The 18,695-nt window shown below is 39.6% G+C and overlaps 1 protein-coding gene across 3 annotated transcripts; it reads right to left on the bottom strand.

The window, feature by feature from the left end:
• Nucleotides 1-14,110: 14,110 nt before the first annotated feature.
• On the bottom strand, nt 14,111-18,301 carry Hnrnpdl (heterogeneous nuclear ribonucleoprotein D like). Of its 3 annotated transcripts, XR_781107.3 has the most exons (8): nt 18,060-18,301; nt 17,779-17,940; nt 17,245-17,376; nt 17,028-17,142; nt 16,192-16,362; nt 15,509-15,603; nt 15,042-15,146; nt 14,111-14,360 (listed from the first exon to the last, which is right to left on the bottom strand). XR_781107.3 is itself a non-coding variant. In XM_010628782.3 (7 exons), the coding sequence occupies exons 1-6, from the start codon at nt 18,222-18,224 to the stop codon at nt 15,533-15,535; spliced, it is 816 nt and encodes a 271-aa protein (XP_010627084.1). In that variant the 5' UTR covers nt 18,225-18,296; the 3' UTR covers nt 14,111-14,360; nt 15,509-15,532. The 3 variants fall into 3 exon arrangements, 2 of the variants coding, with proteins under 2 accessions (XP_010627084.1, XP_033613831.1); XM_010628782.3 differs by lacking the exon at nt 15,042-15,146 and having other exon boundaries at nt 18,060-18,296; XM_033757940.1 differs by lacking the exon at nt 14,111-14,360 and having other exon boundaries at nt 14,367-15,146.
• Between the last annotated feature and the right edge of the window lie 394 nt (nt 18,302-18,695).

Here is an 18,695-nt window from a genome sequence, read left to right as displayed (position 1 = left end):
ATTTTTTTTTTCTGGTGCCAGGGATGGAACACAAGACTTTGTGCTTATGAGGCAGGCACAGTGCAACTGAGATAAATCCCAGCCCCAACGTACATCGTTTTTGTTTTGTTGGACAAAATACTTGTCACCAAAACATGTAGCACTACTTTGAGTTTACACATGAGTTACCTTATAAATTAGTCTCTGAAACTCTGAAATTCCTCCCAAGTACCTCTGCCAGCCCTCATGTCTGCTAATGGATTTTTTGAAATTTGGATTTGAATGTGCCTAAAGAGCTTTTGCTTCTTTTTCTCTACAGATCCACACTTGAACAAATCATTTTTCTTTGACTGCTGATCTCTTCTAAGGATTATTATGAGTCATGATGGCTTTCTACAATCTAAAAGTTGACAAGACAGAACATGGAACACTTTAAAAACAAAGAAACTTGAAAGTTATTTTTCTCTTTTATGTGGAATGCACTGTACTACTACATTATGAATACAGAAACTTACCTGAGCTCTCACAAATGCAAACGTAAGAAATTAGAAGTTTTGTGATCAACAACATATACACAGGAAAAGATGTCCATGTGAGTGATATATAAATGTCACAGTTCACATCTCATATGAAAAGGCTTTCATGTTGGATGAATATAATAAATACTTGGATTTGGAGCTACATCAGACCAAACCATATATGTGATCTCACTGTAATAAGTTTGATATCTTCCAATACTTGAGTTTATGAAAAATTAGATTGAGACCTCTTGTTTAACTTTGTACTTTACATAAGTATGGAGTAAATTCCAGTTATATCAACTTCATAGCATGCTAAGTATGAGCTTGTGGAAGGGTAGTGGCCTCTGCTATATCGCATAAGCCTCTGTACAGCTGGTTAAATAATAATCTAGGACAAACTAGGTCATTTTGAAATTAAGATGAATCCTTTTTTGTTGTTGTTTAAAAGCTAGTTCCCTTTCCATTTTATATTTTGGAGAGAAAATCCCTAGAAACCTGAGCCTCCATAGAACTAAAAATGCCAAAGATTTTCAAAAGGAATTCATATTATATATTTTGAGACAACTTACTAATATTTCGCACTTAAATAAGTGGAATTTTCTCTTTCAGAAGATAGCACCCATTTGCCTGAGCATCAGAACCCTAAATTCTATTTTTACCTAGAATATTAAATTCAACCTTGAAACTAAACATGGTTAAGTTTCTGTGCCTTGTAAACAATTTCCCATAAAAGTTTTTAGGACTGGGGATTTAACTCAGTGGTTCTGGTGCCTGCCTCGCAAGTGGTGAGGGCCGAAGTTCATAAACACTAACTAGAATTTTACCTTATGTATACATTCTCTTTGCTTAGAGAAATGATCAGTTCTTAAATTTGGTTCTTACCTTCTAATCAAATTGTAGCCTGTAACTGAAAACACAGTTTTTTAAAAATAAATTTTATTTTACCCCTTTCCCCCGTCAAGTCCCCTTCCCTGCCTATGTACAAAAGCTTTGTTTCCATTTTTTCCTTTTTTGGTACCGGGGATCAAACTTGGGTCCTTGAGCTTACAAGGCAGTGGAACCACTGAGCTAAATCCCCGGCCCCATTTTTTTCCTTCTATTGTCACTTTTTTCTTGTTGAAAACACTTTTAAGAAACGTGTCTTCCTATACAATATATTGTAATCAGATTTTCTCATTTTGTTAGCTGTAGGGAAAAATTGGAGAAAATTTGTGTCACCTTGATGTTTGCAACATGATTGTCTCAGGAAAAAGATCACTTTCTCTTTTTTTTTTTTGGTACTGGGGCTCGAACTTGGGACATAGGAGGCAGAACCACTGAGCTAAGTCTCAGGCCCAAAAAGATCACTTTTAATGGCAATACTTCCTCGGATAATTCAAGATCAGTTAGAGGGCCCATCTTACTAGTTTAGTGCTGCATTTATTATATGTGGCTTCTTGTTTAAAGGAGCTTATCAAACTTTAAGATTCTAAATTGAATCAAAGTCTTCAAGCTGCAACCTACCAAAGATAGCAACCTCCCATTAAGTTTTCAGTAATAATAGCAGAATTGTCATTGGGAATGATGATTAATACAGCTGTTCTATTCTTTCATTTCCTTTGGTCTTGGAGCCAGATACTGTTCAGTATACAGGAATCTGACCTCTACACTTTAGTACTTGCTTTATTTCATATCTTCGGATAGCTGCTTGAATCAGGCAAAAACATTGAAGAAAAAAGTTACTTCTTTTCCTAGATTTTGATCCGCTCTCTCTGGGGCAGTCCTGCAGATCGTAGGGCAGTACCCCTGAGCAAAGATTTACCCTAGGAGGCCCTAGACAGTGTCTTCTTTCCCCTTTTGGAAGATCTTTTTATATTTTAAAGTATATTAATTGTGAGGACAGAATCTGCAAGTTATTTTATTTACCAACGTAAACCCTTATTCTTCTAGCTTAAAAATCTGAGATCATGGGAAGGTAAACAGTATTTTGCAGAGATAGCTTCTTTATATATAAAAAAGTACTTATTGGTGAAGCATGTTTAAAAGTGTTACAACAAAACTGGTTGTTTTAATGGTTTTTTCTTTTATATTTGTTTACATTTTAAATTTAAAAAAACAGATGGAATTTATACTAGAATGTATACTTTTTTCTTTTAGAGACAGGCTGTCCTTGAACTTGTGGAGATTCTCCTGCCTCAGTCCCTACTCCCTCCCATTTAGTGCTGGGATTATAGGCAGGTGTCACCATGGCTATTTGGCTGGGGTGTCGTTGTTGTTTTGTATCGAGGATTGAACCCAGTGAGAGTGATGGGCTAAATCTCTAGCCCTTTTTATTTGATTGAAAACTAATGTTTGACACATGGTCTCGCTATATTGCCCAGGATGGGCTCGAATTTGGGATTCTGCTGCCTCAGCTCCTCAAGTAACTAGGATTATAGGCATGAGCGACCATGCCAAGCTATTTGTGTCTTTATTTTTTTTTTTCTTCTCTGAACATTTTTATTTTTACCGTCAATGTTCACTTACAATTTTCCCACATTTGAATCACTTTCCTCACTTTTCTTTCTTTTTTGTATTTTAGGCCTTTTATAGTGGGATCATTTATCATCTACATTTAGTATAAACTTTAGAATATCCTTTAGTGACAGCTTCCTGGTGATAATGTGTTAAATTTTTTTTTTCCTCACAGAAAATGTGCTTTATTTCACCTCCAATTTTGAAAGGATTTTGGCTGATAGGGAATTTGCAGTTGGAGTTAGTCTCTTTTAGCACATGCAGTAATCTTCCCACTGCTGTAAGGCTTCAATTCAGAAGTCAGATAAATGTTTTACTCTTGCTCTTTTGGGAGTAGTTTTTTGTTTGTTTGTTTGTTTGTTTGTTTTTTGCACCTGGGATCAAGCTCTGGTCCTTGCACTTGCTAGGCAGGCGGCAGTACCACTGAGCTAAATTCCCATTGAGCTAAATCCCTGGCCCTGTTTTTTTGTTTCTTGAAACAAGGTCTTGCTGTGTAGTTCATGCTGACCTTGAACTCATTATGTAGCCCAGGCTGGCTTTACACATCCATCCTTCTGCCTCAGTTTCCTGAGTGCTGAGTCTAGAGATGTGAACCATCATGCCTGGCCTTAGTTGTCTTATTCATTCTTGAAAGTGGAGTTTTACTGTCCAAAGCTTGAATCCTATTAATTTAGCATCTTCTTTATAGATGTTTACTGTGTTTTCCTTAGAAGTAGTGGGTCACCAAGCCTCTGCTGGGAAGTGCTCGGTGGGCTGGAGCTCACACTCCATGCTGCTGGGGCCGCTGACAGCTCTGCTTTAGCTTTTTGTTTTGTTGTTGTTGTTGTTGTTGTTGTTTTTGGTGCTGGGGATCAAACTCAGTACCTTGAGCTTTCGAGGCAGGTGGCTACACCACTGAGCTAAATCCTGGCCTTTTCTTTTCCTGCTAAAGTTTTCAATGGGTAATTTATTCTCCAGTGTTTTTCTTTCAGGTTTAGTCAGCCTTTAATTCACCTCAATTCTTATATCCCCCCTCAGACAGGTGTGATGTAAAACAGTCGCTACTAAGTGCTTTTGAGCTCTGAGTCAGTGAAATAAAGGAAAACTTGAAGCTGGGTGTGGTGGTGCACTCCTGTAATCTCAGTGTGTGTGAGGGGAAGGCAGGGGTATTGCTGTGAGTTCCGGGCCAGCCTGGGCTACATAATGAGACTGTCTCAAAACACCAACAAAAAAGATAAACTCAAGGGAAGAGCTGTCTTCATTGAATTTCTTTTAAAAAATTTAATACTGTTTATTTAACTTGGAAATAAATTCAGCATTCTAAACATACAAAAAGTGTCACAACATGGCAAGTCATATCTAAGTAAAGAAGTTTCTTTTTGTTGTTTTTGTTTTTATTTGTTTAAGACAGGGTCTCACTATGCAGTTCAGGCCGGCCTCGAACTTGCAGCAGTCCTCCTGCCTCAGCCTCCTGAGTGCTGGGACTGCAAGTATGCACCACCATGCCTGGTGGAAGTTTCTTTTTTTGGTATTGGGGATCGAACTCGGGCCCTTCCCACTGCTTGTGAAGCAGTGGCCAGAACACTGAGCTAAATCCCCAGCCCCAGCCCCCGGTGAAAGTTTCTTGAACCTTCATTGATAGCTAAGGATCTTTGCTTTGCCAACAATGAGGCATTTTACAGTTTGTTGAAAAACAGTTCATACCTACCACACTAAGCAACAAAACAATAACAAACCCAAACACCGCTCCCCCAACTGACCCTCTTGGTCCCCAGCTAAGATGGGTAGGAGGATGTTTGGTCTCTGTGTACAGAAACCAGACAACACCACAGCCAGGTGACAACAGATCCCCTCTACACAGCACCTGTTCTAGTCAGGGTTTGCAAAGGAATAGATGTAATACAGAACACATAATTTATAGGACTATTTTATTATTTGTTTATTTATTTATTTATTTTTAGGTACTGGGGAATTGAACTTGGGACCTTGTGCTTACAAGGCAGGTGGAGGAACCACTGAGCCAAATCCCTGGCCTGTGGGAGTATTTTATAACATTCATCCAAAAGGTCAAATGCAGAGGAGTGCAAGAGATCTGTCCACACGATAGAGACCTGGAGAATTCAGCTGAGTACCTGGATCCCTCGGCAATGTACCTCACAGCTGAGGCCTAGAGTCCAAGGCAACATCTCACACTTGCCCTTACCAAGGATCTGCACTGAGAAGGCCAAAGGCCAATGGTGGAAGCTAGAAAGTTTTCACTGGCAGGGTGAAGGGTCTGTGTCACCAGGTGAGGGATCTGTACTGGAACCAGGAAGTGAGGCTCAAGGTAAGCAGCAGAGCTACCCTGATGAGATCAGCAGCCATCCGCAGTGACAACACGGACCTGAGCTCCTCTGACATGAGAACAGCCCCAGCGAGCTTCTCCAGGAAAATCAAAAGCCCATGCTCTTTGCCTCCAGTTCTCTTTATATGCCATTGGCAACAATCCTCAGGTGGGCCTTCCACACTGAGAAGGGAGCTGACTCTCTTGAGCTGGGCTTTCCAGTTGACCCTTCATCAATCCACCTCAGCACCTGTCCCACAGCCTCAGGGCCAAGCAGGGAGCACCAGGGTTTGCCTGGTTGCTTTGATCTTTCTACAAACCTTAGCTATGTAGGTACAATAACCACAGAATTAACACCACCTGACAAACTAAAGACAAAATTTAAAAAAATACCAGAGGCATCTTCAAATGTCTTTTCCCACCAATAGCAAAGTGCAGAGTGAGAACCCAGAGCATGCCTCTGCAGTTTAAAAATATTTGGCAATCGGTGCAGTTCTGACAAGAGTTTCAGGACACCCCCGACCCTGTGGCCAGGTCCTTGGGGAGCAGTCAAGAGACTGCACAACCACCCTGAGTCAGTCAAAGAGCTCCCCTACCCTAAGGTACTCACAGGGAGACAGAGAAAGTTTTTTATCCCCCTCTTTTCCTGTCCACTTTTGTGGGACCCTTTGTACCCCAGTCTTCCTTCAGGCTTGTACTGGGCCCAGTCCTGCCTGCGCCTCTTCACTTGTTGATATCAGGGCTGTCACTTGTTCCACATCTCACCCAGCTTTTTGGCCACGTCTCCAACGGCGATACCAGGGTTTGTGGATGTGATCTTGGGACAGGGTTCTGAACAAAACAGGAAGAATCCAGACTGCAGTCTTTCAAAGGTGGCGTTAGGGTCCTTTCTCTTCTTGTCTCTCTTCCCTGGTTGTAATCTTTCATAGTGCACTTTATCTGCCTTTGCCATTTTATCAAACTTAAATTTCTCTCTCCTGGACCCTGTCTTCCACCACCCTGAGTACTTCTTGGAAAATTTGGCAAAAATTGACCAGGACCTCTGGGTTTTCCTAATGTTCTTCTCTGCCCGCCTGCACAGGACCTCTTGCCCTTTAGCCATCCTGACTGTTGCCTCGACTGTCCACTAGATTTCCAAGTAGGTCAAAGAGTTTCCCTTCTGTAGGGACAGGTTTGGGGAAGTCCTCACCTGTTTTGCCCTAGTGGTACCTAAGTGTCTGGTGGTTTCCATATTACTCTCCGTGGAAAGCTGGTTGGTTTTCAAGGCTGGCAGGAGAGGATAGGAACAGAACAAGTTAGAATGTCACAAAGCTCACTGTTCTTGCTGAAACAGAGCCATTGTTTTTGGGGAAAATGCTTCTGAGATTGTTAGAAGCCTTTACTTTCCAGACTTCTGAAAATATCGAGTTCTGACAATTTTGCCATTTGTCCTCATGCTTTTTTTTTTTGTGCCGGGGATTGAACTCAGGTCCTTGCACTTGTGAAGCAGGCACCGGAACCACTGAGCTAAATCCCTGGCCCCTCATTGCCTTTTTCAATGTCCTTAGCCTGCTCTTGTGGAGGTGCTTTTGATTAATATGTTTGTTAAATATACAGCCTTTGTTCACCTGCATGTTTCTAAAATCACATCATATTAACCTAGCCATACCTCTTCTGAGTATCTTCCTGAAAGAATGAAAGACATCACATTACAGTGATACATGCATACTCATGTTTATAGCGGCATAATTCATAGTAGCTAAATCTATAGGCCCATCAACAGATGAATGGATAAAGAAGATGTGGTATTAACATGAAATGGAGCATTACTCTGCCATTAAGAGACAAGTTGTATAGGAAAATTTATGAAACTTGAGACCATAATGCTAAGTGAAATAAATCAGACACAGATTAAATATTACGTTTTCCCTTATGTGAGGAACCTAAAATAAAAATAAAGCACAAAATAAAATATAGCTGATAGCAAACAGAGTAGACTTTGTGGGAGGGGATCTAAGGATGGCAGGAGATGGGAGTGGGAATAAAAATGATGAACATGTGATTTGTGTATGTACCCACTCCCCAGGATGCAGGTGATTATTGTGTATCACCAACATATACTAAACAAAACTGACTTTGGGTCCCTATTTGGGCGCTTAGCTTGGGCCCCGTGATTTGGCTTAATAGTTGCGACACCTGCCTTGCACATGCGAGGGCCTGAGTTCGATCTGAGAAAGACAGAGTGAGCGGGGGAGGGAGGGAGGGAGAGAGAGAGAGAGAGAGGGAGAGAGAAACACTTCACACTCTAGAACTGGTTCCCAGCCTCTGGGTTTTGCTACAACAGATGCTGCTGCTTCCAATGCTAACCCCATCAGTGCTAGATTCTGGGTGCTGCTCTTTCTGAGAAGCAGTTGCCACCATGACCGCCAGCTGTCCCAGCACTGATTTCACAAAATCTCTGCATCTGTGATTCACTGAATCCTGGCTCAAAGTCTAGTGCATGATAATAGAGCTGACATCACATATCTGTGATCAGGCTGAAAGGAAGCCTGGGAGAGTGATTTTTAAATACTTATATTGTGTGCTACCCTTTGCTTCTCAATAAGACTCGTAAGATGAAAATTCCCCCAAACCTGTGAAGGTAGCCTTAATTATCATAAAACCTGTACAGTGTCATATTAAAAAATGATATGCACTTTTGATCCTTGCAAGCTACCTCCACGCCCCACTTCATGTTACTTACTACAATAGTTGAAGAAATGTGTCGTTCTGCATTTTCCACATTCGAGCTTTGTATGGTTGCAACCTATGACAGTTTAAGTGCCTCTATTTCTTATATTTCCTGATTACTGGTACATGGGTCTGTATTTTATTGCTTTTAAATTTTTGTTGCTTTTTACCTCCCTCTCTCTTTCTTCCTCCTCCTTCTCTCTTGGTACTGGGGATGGAAGCCAGGGCCTCCCACATGCTAGGCAAGTGGTCTATCACTGAGCTATACCCCCAGCCTTTTCTACATTTTGAGACAGGGTCCTGCTAAACTGCCCAGCCTGGGCACCAACATGCGATCCTCCTGTCACAGCCTTCCAAGTAGTTGAGACTACAGGCATGCACCGTAGGGTCCAGGTATTTTTTCTCACTGCAGTTTATTAAGTATATTAAGCCTGTAGATTCTTTTGTCACTTCTAGAATTTTTTAGCCATTAGCTCTTCAACTCTTGTCTCTTACTCTTCCTTTTCCTGTAAAGCTTCAATTACACTTACTTGATCTATCTTTTTTCTCTAGTCCCTCATGGCAATTTTCGTGTTTTTACTTGCTATGCTTCCTCGTGCCTCAACCTCCTGAATGCTGGGATTACAGGCATGATCCACTGTGCCTGGAGATTCTTAGTTCTGACAGGTTCTCTAAGACCTATGTGTATATGCATTTCATGAAATAATTATTTCAAAAACAGAAATACGTTAAATGAGACCAAAGGTGTGATTTAGGGGTCTTCTGAAGTCATCCAAATGCATGCTTTTTTAAGATTCCCATATACCCTATCTTTAAAATATAATTTTCCCCAGGTGAAATATTCCAAAAATGCCTTTTTCTTCTTCCTTAGCCCAACGATATGCCATGATTCCAAGTCTTAGTAGTAATAAAAATTTTTGGATTTTTCAATATTTTAGAAGTTTAATAGAAATTATATATTAGAAAAATCTGTACAAACAAAAAGTTTCTTTGATTTTGGCTGGCATGACAGTGATTATCACTGTAGAAGTTGTCAGTGATATACTTTTTTTGTTTTTTGAGACAGGGTCTCACTATGTAGTTGAGACTGACCTGAACTCACTGTGTAGCCCAGGCTGGTCTCGAACTCACAGCGATCCTCCTGCCTCAAGCCTCCCAAGTGCTGGGATTACAGGTATGTGCCACCACGCCCGGCTAGTGATATACTTTTAATAGTAATGTCATTAAACAAGTAATACTTTGACAAGCCATTTAAAACGTATAGTTTGGGGGGGACACATTTTAAGTGTTTCCATGTGATGAAAACATTTAAAATTACCTTGCATGGTGGTACACATCTGTAATCCCAGCACTCTGGGAGGCTTACAGGAGGACTCCAAGTTTGAGCCCAGCCTGGGTAGATGAGTGACATAGCAAGATCCCGTCTCAAAATAAAAGGAAATTAAAAGGAGCTGGAGATGTAGCTTACTGTGAAGTCCTTGGATTCAATTCCCAGTAGTGCCAAAATAAAAATTTAAAAAACTGAAACCACCCTATAATCCCATTTACCTCTCACAACTCCCACCCACTCTATGCTTGCAGGGTCTATGAAAATATGTATTCCCTGAGTAGTGGCTGAAGAGCAATTTAAATAACCCAAGTAGTTTCAGAGATCTTCCATGGGAACACATTGCCCAGGCTCGCATTCCATCCTAGGAATGATGCAACAATGCTGCTTTCCTTGAGACACCTCAGGACTCTTAAGCCAAGTGACCTATTTTTGTGTTTGCAGTGATAGGGATTGCACTGAGATACAACCCCAGTCCTTGGTAACATTTTTTGTTTTAATTTCAAGGGAAGGCCTTGCTGAGTTACCCAGGCCAGACTTGGAACATTGGATCCTCTTGCTTCCGCCTCCCATGTGCTGGGATTGCAGGCATGGACAACTCCACTTGGTTTACTGACCAAGCTTAACACGTAGAAGAGCATCCCAGAAGTGACAAATACGTTAGCTGCAATCTCGGCATCAGGTATGCCTGAGAGTTTAATGGGCTTGAGATGTTAGGACTCCAAAATATAAACAGAGTTGGTGTTTTAAATTAATAGTATCCCCAACTTGAACATTAGGCTGTTTTGAGTGGGACTTTTTGTGGGGTTGACTATCCTTACTCTTAATAAATCACCCTGTGTGTTCACCGGTCAAAACCAACACCTAAGTAGAGAATAACTGAAGAAACTTTGTGTAAACAGTAACAACAAATTCAATGAATGTCTGTTGCCAAAAATCCAGGACTTTAATGTATGGTTGGTGGTAGGGGTTGAACCCAGGGCTTTTTGCATGCAAGGAAAGGGCTCTACCACTGAGTTACACCCCAGCCCCTCAAGAGACTAAACCAGATGGCTCTCAGAGAAGTCTGTAATTTCCCAGCAACTACATTTAAAATGTATTTATTTTTTGTTTTTTGAGACAGGGTCTCACTATATAGTTGAGGCTGATGTGGAACTATATATATATAGCCCAGGCAGTCTTGAACTCAATGATCCTTTTGCCTCAGCCTCCCAAGTGCTGGGATTGCAAGCATGCACCTCCATGCTCAGCTTTAAAAAAAATTTTTTTTTTTTTTTTTTGGCTTTTTGAGACAGGGTCTATGTAGTTGAGACTGACCTGGAACACACTATGTAGCCCAGGCTGGTCTCGAACTCAGTGATCCTCCTGCCTCAGCCTCCCAAGTGCTGAGATTACAGATGTGTACCACCACGCTCGGCTCTGTCTTAAAATTTACATATAGACACTTTCTTGGGTGGGTAGGGGGTCTCAGAATTTACTTTTGGTCCTTTTGTAAATCTCAAAAAGAGATATCCTGGGCTGGGGATGTAGCTCAGTGATGCCACCACCTGCCTTGAAAGTGAAAGGACTTAAATTTGATTCCCTGGTACCAAAGAGGAGCTATCCATTGGTCAGGCTTCATGGTACATCTCAGCACTCCAGAGGTTGACAAAGGATTGTATGCTTGAGGCAAGTCTGGGCTACGTAGCAACTTCAAGGTCAGCCTAGATAACCTAACAAGAAACCAAACCCAAACCAAACCATCAAAAAACTTGTCTGCAGCAGGGTTTCTCAAACTTGTACTTGTGCTGGTCTATCAGAATCCACAATCTTGGGACTTCGTGGTATTAAACTTCTAGACTTCAAGAACAAGAGATTTCTTTTCCAAACTACACTGACATGATACAAATACCACTCCCAAGTACCTCTCTGAATGGGTACTAATGGAAAGGTAAAACCAGAGATCAAGTTGCCACCTGAACGACACAATAAGTCTTAAATGCTCAGCATTATCCTGAAATTACCAACAAACCACCATATCTTTTCCTAGTTTTTTAAGGAGGTTGAGGTGTACTTTTACTTTCGGCAATTAAGCCAACACTTGCTGAAATTCCGTGGTTTTAAAAATGTAAAACCCAATGAATTCTAAAAGATCAGCCATTTTTATGGCAATACATGTTCAAGGAATAAAAAAAGTAACAAGTCACACTGCCTTAGCTAAAAAAGGTGAGACTGCAGTAATACAATGCCAGATCTATAAAGCTAAGAAGTTTTAAGGATTTGAGGATAGAGTTGTGAACCCAGGACCTTCATACTGAGCAGTATTCCTAGTCCTATTTTTTAGGTAGCATCTAAGTTGCCAAGTTGCCCAGTTTGGGCTCCAACATGCTCCTGCAGTCTTTAAGACTGCTGCTATCATCAGGTCCAGCTTTTGAGGGATTTTTACAGAGCATTACATAATTCTGTTCAACATTAGAATTCAAGTGGTATATATACATGCTTATTATCTGCTGTAACTAAAAACTGTTTATGTACCTGCCATGTCATCAGCTCAATTTGTGAAACAGCATCATTTGGTTAACAGCTAATAGAATATAACAGCTATGACTTACTTTGTATTAAAATTTCATGCAGATTAGCAAAGGATTCTTGCCACTTGCCCGAAAACAGTGCATTTAACAGCAGTTTCACTTATTAGTAACCCAGCGGATATCCTTGAGGGTATCACTATGTAGTCAAGACCGACCTGGAACTCACAGGCTGGTAGCCTAGCCTGGTCTTGACCTCAAAGCCATTCTCCTGCCTCAGCCTCCCAAGTGTTGGGATTACAGGCATGTGCCACCATGCCTGGTTCAGTTCTACTCTTGTAAGTGGCTGTGTGACTATAATATTTAAAGCTAAAGAAATGGCCAACTGTTGAGTAATGGCCATACATCTTTGATTAAAATAAATCTGGCAATCACATTTTGGTAGACACTGAACAGGTAACTACCCTGTAGATCACAGTATTTTAGAATTCCTACCGCTACCTCCCCCTTCAATATTTAAACTGTTTGGTTCTAAATTCTTAGGGATGGAACCTTGATACTACAGGTCACTGAACTGCAACTGTCTAGAATATTTGACTTTAGCAATTTATTTTGGATTACCAGTTAGTGAACTCATACACTCAAAGACAAATCTCAAATCCAAAGCCCCTGAACACAAAGTATTTTCATTTCTAATTCTTGGTAAACCATCTCAGGCAATCTTTAGATGTAGCATTTTTTCAAAGTCATACATACCAAGACTTAATTGAAGAGTTTGTATTTTGTTTAAAAAGCTTTTATTCGTTTTGATCAGGGAAAAGGACAATCTCAATTTGTCACCTAACCATAAATTTGAACTTACAGGATTCACTACTCTAGACACACCTATTGACATGACAACTTAAAAATAATCTCCCTTCCAGTCCCTAGGATTCCATGTTGGAAAATAAATCTGTTGAAACAGCAGATATTGGTACTTGGCCATAGCAAAATAAGACCAAGGCATTGAACCTGATAGACCAGCTAGTACACATAACATTGAAACAAAGTTGCAGGCATCAAATTAGGAAGGGGACAGGTATTGGTTTTAACTCACACCGTTAAGTGTATAGTCAACTACTATAATGTGAACACATACGCCACCCCCCCAGCAGCTAACACGGAGCCATGGAAACAAACTTCCCTAAATCCAACTATGTTGAATATGAAATTCAAAGTTATGTTTTTACCCAAAAAGTCATTTAAAATCTAGATATAAAACTTTTTTAAATATCAGAAAGGTATGCCAAAACGGCAACTCAATCACATTAACAAACCTAACACATAAATGCTATCTTCACTGTCCCTTCATTAACCCTGAACATGGAAATGTCTATTCAGCTCATGCACTAAAAAGCAAGATCAACTAGCATGACTTCTCTAAACTCAATATTACACAACTCTAAAACATCTTCCTAATGCTCAAATACAAAGCATTTTTATTCAATCTGTTGGCTATGACACATCAATAAAAATACAACTAAATTATCCTCCCACTATTTAATCATCTTTTGACCAAACTTTTGAAAAATCTCACTTCTGATAAAAATCCGTTTTAATTCTCAATACTTCTTAAAGCGTTAAGTATCACGTGTTTTAGTGCTATCTGTGCATCTCAATTTCTCTTGTAATCAAGAGGACAAAGTCATGGTGTTATGATTAGCCAAAGCTTATAACAGACCACCAGGTAACTCTAAGGTCAAAATAACTACAAAAAAAACTATCAACAACCTCTTTCTTTTTGGCAGGTGCTGGGGATATAACCCAAGCCTTGTGCATGTTAATCAAGTGCTCTCACTGAGCTACACACCCCCGCCCACCAGTGTCTTTCTTAAACAGAGCACAGAAAACATGGTCTAGAGCTGGGGATTTAGCTCAGTGCCACCATGCTTCCCTCACAAGTGTAAGGTCCTGAGTTTGCTTGCTGGTACCAAAAAACACAACAGAAGGTCTACTAGAAAGCTTCCCCTAATCACAACATGATGACTCAGGTTTTGAGATAAAAGTTATCTGGAGATAAGAACACTATTCAGAGGTGTAGCAGAAGCCTCAGCTAAAAGAAATGAAGGCTTACAGCATAGTACATACATACAAAAATGGGGGAAAAACAGGGTGATCCATCCTGCAACTGGCTAAAGGACCAGTTTCTTCCTATAGACTGTACCTTAATTATTGCTTATTTAAAATTACATCTTTACAGAGCTATGTAGCACCTCACGCAGAAAAAAAAAAATCACATAAGGAAGCATTTATTTGGGGTTTAACATGAAATCATACAAATAAAATTTGTATATAAACACAAATCCACACTGAGTCATAACACATAGCAAAGGACAAAGTAAAAACAAAGAAAACTAATTGGCAGCTATATACAGTTGGGACACAATTGTGTCTTGTATACTAGAAAGTCTTTTACAAAATAATCATTAGAGAAACAGAAGACCAATCTTCAATGTCCTCCTGCAAGATTTCTTTAGCATCTCCTAAAAACAAAAACAAAGTAACAATTAGATTTGTGCAATTCTGACAAGCTTTCAAAGGTCCACTTTCATGAATTGTTTTAAGTCCTCACTTTATTCTTTTCTTCAACAATTAAAGATCACATGCATATTCACTTGCAAAATGCAGTCTGGGTAATTGATAAACTCACCTTGGAGTTTACAAATGATATAAAATCCCAATTTAGTCAGAAAGAATCTGGGAATGCAACTTTCCCATATTCATAGGTTGAACAGATAAATTAAGGTCCACTAGAAGTATTTCTAGTAAGCCAAGTAAAATGCTATCACAAACATGAAATTTTAGATTTATGTATTATATAACAAATTTTTGTGTGTGCATATGATCTTTAACTTATATCCCAGATTTAAAAGTTCTTGTTTTGGTTTGTAGATTTCACTATTAGCTATAAAAAGAAAAAGCAAGCATTAAATCTTAAAGAATGAACACTTAAAATGAGGCTCCACAATTGAAATACAACACTAAACAGAAGACCAAAAATGATTAAGCTGTAAAAAGGCATTTATGTACTTTAACTCCTGTAAAAAACCATTTAAGTTAAGTTTAGACACTTAATCTCCAAAAAAGATTAAAAAAAGAAGCCAAAGTCTGAAGTTTTCCACTTTAATCTTTACGCTGGTACATGAAGTTGGAAGAGACCATACCACAGGACAGCGTTTTCTGGTGTATGCCTTGCGCTCTGCCCGCAACGTGCGACCCCCAGAGATAGACGTGGTCAGGGTGACACACGGCCTGCAATGAAGTTCCCGCTGGCGGGTACAAACAAGGTATAATGTCAGAGTTAGAAGACAACATTCTTGTTTTCCTTAAGTTGTACCCATTTCAGTACTTTACCTGTTAATAGTTCTAAAAAAGTTTAATTATTCCTCTAGACCTCCTGGTACACAAAGCAAACAGAAAAACTCTTAAGTTTTTCTGTAATACTAAAAAAGGTGAGATAAAACTTTAAAGTTAAAGATCTATAGACACTTTAGGCAAAACAGGCTCATAAAGCAATTAAAATTAATTTAGTAAAAACAGGCTACATTAATATTTTTTTTACTTATTTTTGTCTATTGATCTTTAAATTAAATTAGACATTTCCACTGGTTTCTTGCACTCTTATACACACCTGTTTTCTCCAATGTCTTCCTTTTTAGTATGGCTGATAATTATTTTGGTGATTGCCACCCCCTCGACTTGCCTTGCCATAAGTGCTCTGTTGACCTATTTTGAAAGGACACAAATCTTACTAAGAAAGTTTCTATAAAATGGTATCTTCACAAATACATTAAAACCACAAATGTGTATAAACTTTGCATACCACATATTAAAATACTGATATTTTAATAACCAGTATAAGTTAAATGTAATTCATCCTAGTGCTTTTAGTAATTAAACTCAGGGCCTTTTACACTGAGCTATATCCTCAGCCCTTTTATTATTTTTTGACACAGGGTTTGGCTAAGTTGCCCAGGATGGCCTTTGCCCATCTTGGCCGCCCAGGGTGCTGGGATTACAGGCATGTACCACCACACTCAGCTCATCCCAATTCTTTTAGAATTACCATAATATCTACATCATTATTTTTGGTACCGGGGCTCTAACTCAGGACCTTGTGCTTGCGAGGCAGATGGCATCACCAATGAGCTATATCCCAGGCCCTGTCCTCTACATTATTATAACCACTTTATAACACACCCCAAAACCTCAACTCCAAACAATAAATGGAAAACCCACACGATTTCAGAATAGAAATTTTTAACACTGAATTTTAATACCATTGCTTTATGAAAGTATATTAAATATTCTTACCACTGTAGTCTGCATATCCCTGGCCATATCCATAGTTCCCATAGTTATACCCAGTATAATCATATCCGCCATAGCCACTATAGTTTTGATCACCACCATAGGCACTATTGTAATTTCCATATCCTTGATCATAATAGTTATTAAATCCTTGGTTCCAGTTTTGGCCCTGACCTGAAACAATGCAGTGATTGTTAGGAAACAACCCCTTTCCCCCCATTTTAACACAAATACGTTCTTATTCCAAAACTTAAAAAGAAAATGGACACAAACAATGTTATCAACTAGAGTTAAGTTTTCTTTTGTTGTCACAAGGGGACAAAAAAACCCAATTGTGCCAATCTTAAGGTTTCTAAATGTAATGGAAAAATCATTTTGTTTTCCAACAAAGTGGAAGATGGACAGGCTGTTCTGGTTCAAACAAGGACTCCTGTCCATTAAAACACATCAGTGTATATTATATAATGCTATTTCCGTAACAGTGATGCTGCTGTCAAAAGTAGCCATTCTTGGAACAAATAAAACCAGTAAGATCATTTTTATTGTGGTACTTGGGATTGAATGTAGGGTCTTACACTGAGCTATATCCCTCTTTTATAATTTGTATTCCAAGACAGAGGGCCCTAGCTAAATTATCCAGGTTGGGTTGAATTTATAATCCTACCCACACCAAGGTCATTAGAAAACAAAACAAAACGAAACAAATCACACACCCCCAAGCTAGAGTTTATCTGTTAAGAGTAGTTTCAGATTTAAAATTCTCCTTACTTTCTCACAGGCTTAATCTTACTGAGCAGTATACAGTTTAAACAATGGAATCCCTTTCCCAGAATTCTCACCTCGGCCACGACCCCTAGTACCACCTCGCCCACCAGCTGCAGCACCTCTTCCTCCTTTCTGTTGCTGCTGTTGCTGCCTATACACCTCTTTGGGTTGTGCAACTTTGATTTCACACTGTAAACAGAAAGGATTTCTAATGCATCAAACCATTTTATTCTCAGAGTAATTTTTTCTGTCCAATTCTCAAATTTGTTCAATGTAATTAAATGGTTTTACCTTTCCAGAACCAATCTGATGGTATCTGCTTTCTAACAATTTCTTGACTGGCTCTTCATCTGTGTATGTGATAAAACAAAATCCTCTCCTTTCATTTGTTTTTGTATCCATGGGAAGTTCAATATTTTCAATCTGCAAACAAGACCCACATTCAAGATGTCAAGATCATCCAATAATGGTAAAAAGGTATAGTACCAAAGGCGCTTAGATAACACAGTTGCTAATCAGGTGACTTCTGAAGACACTGCTTTATGACCAACCCAGAAGTCACGCACCGAGAGCAGAGTAAAACAGCTTTTAACAGCATTTTGTAACCAAGAGACGATAATTCCCCTGTAATGAATACCATCAAAACACAGAAGATTTTTGACCAAAATAAATGATATTGGTTTTCATTTTTCACATAGAAAGCAGCAATCAAGATGTTTACTAAAAGGCACTGGAGTACCAATTTAATCCTAACCCCAGGGCAAGTATTAAGTGCCAAATTAGACCCAAGATGAACATTCTGTAAACAACACAATCACATCTCACCTCTCCAAAGGCTCCAAAATATTCTTTAATCTGTTCTTCAGAAGTATCTGGGCTCAATCCACCCACAAAAACCTTTTTAGGGGGTTCTTTCCCTTTTAAAGCTTTGGCCCTCTTGGGATCTATCAATTTCCCATCCAGTTTGTGTTCCTTTAGTTCCAAAACCTAGGAGGCAATTTAAGAAAAATGTCAATAGTACACAAGCTGCAGAACAATTTGCAAAACAAAACAAACAAAAACCAAAAACAAACGCAAAGAGACAAAGCAACTAAACACAAGCCTACCTTATCAACGCTAGCAGCATCTTTGAAAAGAACAAATCCAAATCCTCTTGATCTTCCAGTGACTGGGTCTGTTTTAATTGTGCAGTCTACAACTTCCCCAAATCGGGACAAATATTCTGTCAGATCTTTCTTGCTTGTATCCCAGCTCAAGCCTCCAATAAACATTTTACTAGAAACAAAAGTTTAGTATAACTTAAATGATACTTTGGTCTTGAACCAGCATATGTGCTGCTTGGTTTTGAACAGTGAAATAAACATAAAGGAGATTTTCTAACGGAATTCTTTTAGCCCACTTCAACACACACACAAACAACACACAAGGACAATCACAGGTCGAGGCCGCAGGATGATTTCCAAACCGCACAATGAAAACCCTAGAAGGCCAACAAACTCTGGAAAAACATCCTGTCCAGATTCCTTTGGATCAGAAAGCCAAACTTCCTAAACCAGCCCCTCCCAACTTTGGTCTTTTCTGTCAAGCCATATCCGCCTCAACGGCTGGTTGCATAACATTACGGGCCCTCCAGAAGTGCCCAAAACATGACTTCCCCCAAAGCTCGCTCCCAGCGCCTCGCTGAGCAGCCGGGACACAATGAAGAGGTGGCGGCAGCTGGGGCAAGGGGCGCGGCGACCCGG

This window comes from Fukomys damarensis, unplaced genomic scaffold (assembly GCF_012274545.1).
Source record: "Fukomys damarensis isolate Sample0158 unplaced genomic scaffold, DMR_v1.0_HiC HiC_scaffold_32, whole genome shotgun sequence".
Classification (NCBI taxonomy): domain Eukaryota; kingdom Metazoa; phylum Chordata; class Mammalia; order Rodentia; family Bathyergidae; genus Fukomys; species Fukomys damarensis.
The sequence above is the reverse complement of the archived record's forward strand: the minus strand, read 5'-3'. Positions and strand labels throughout refer to the sequence as shown.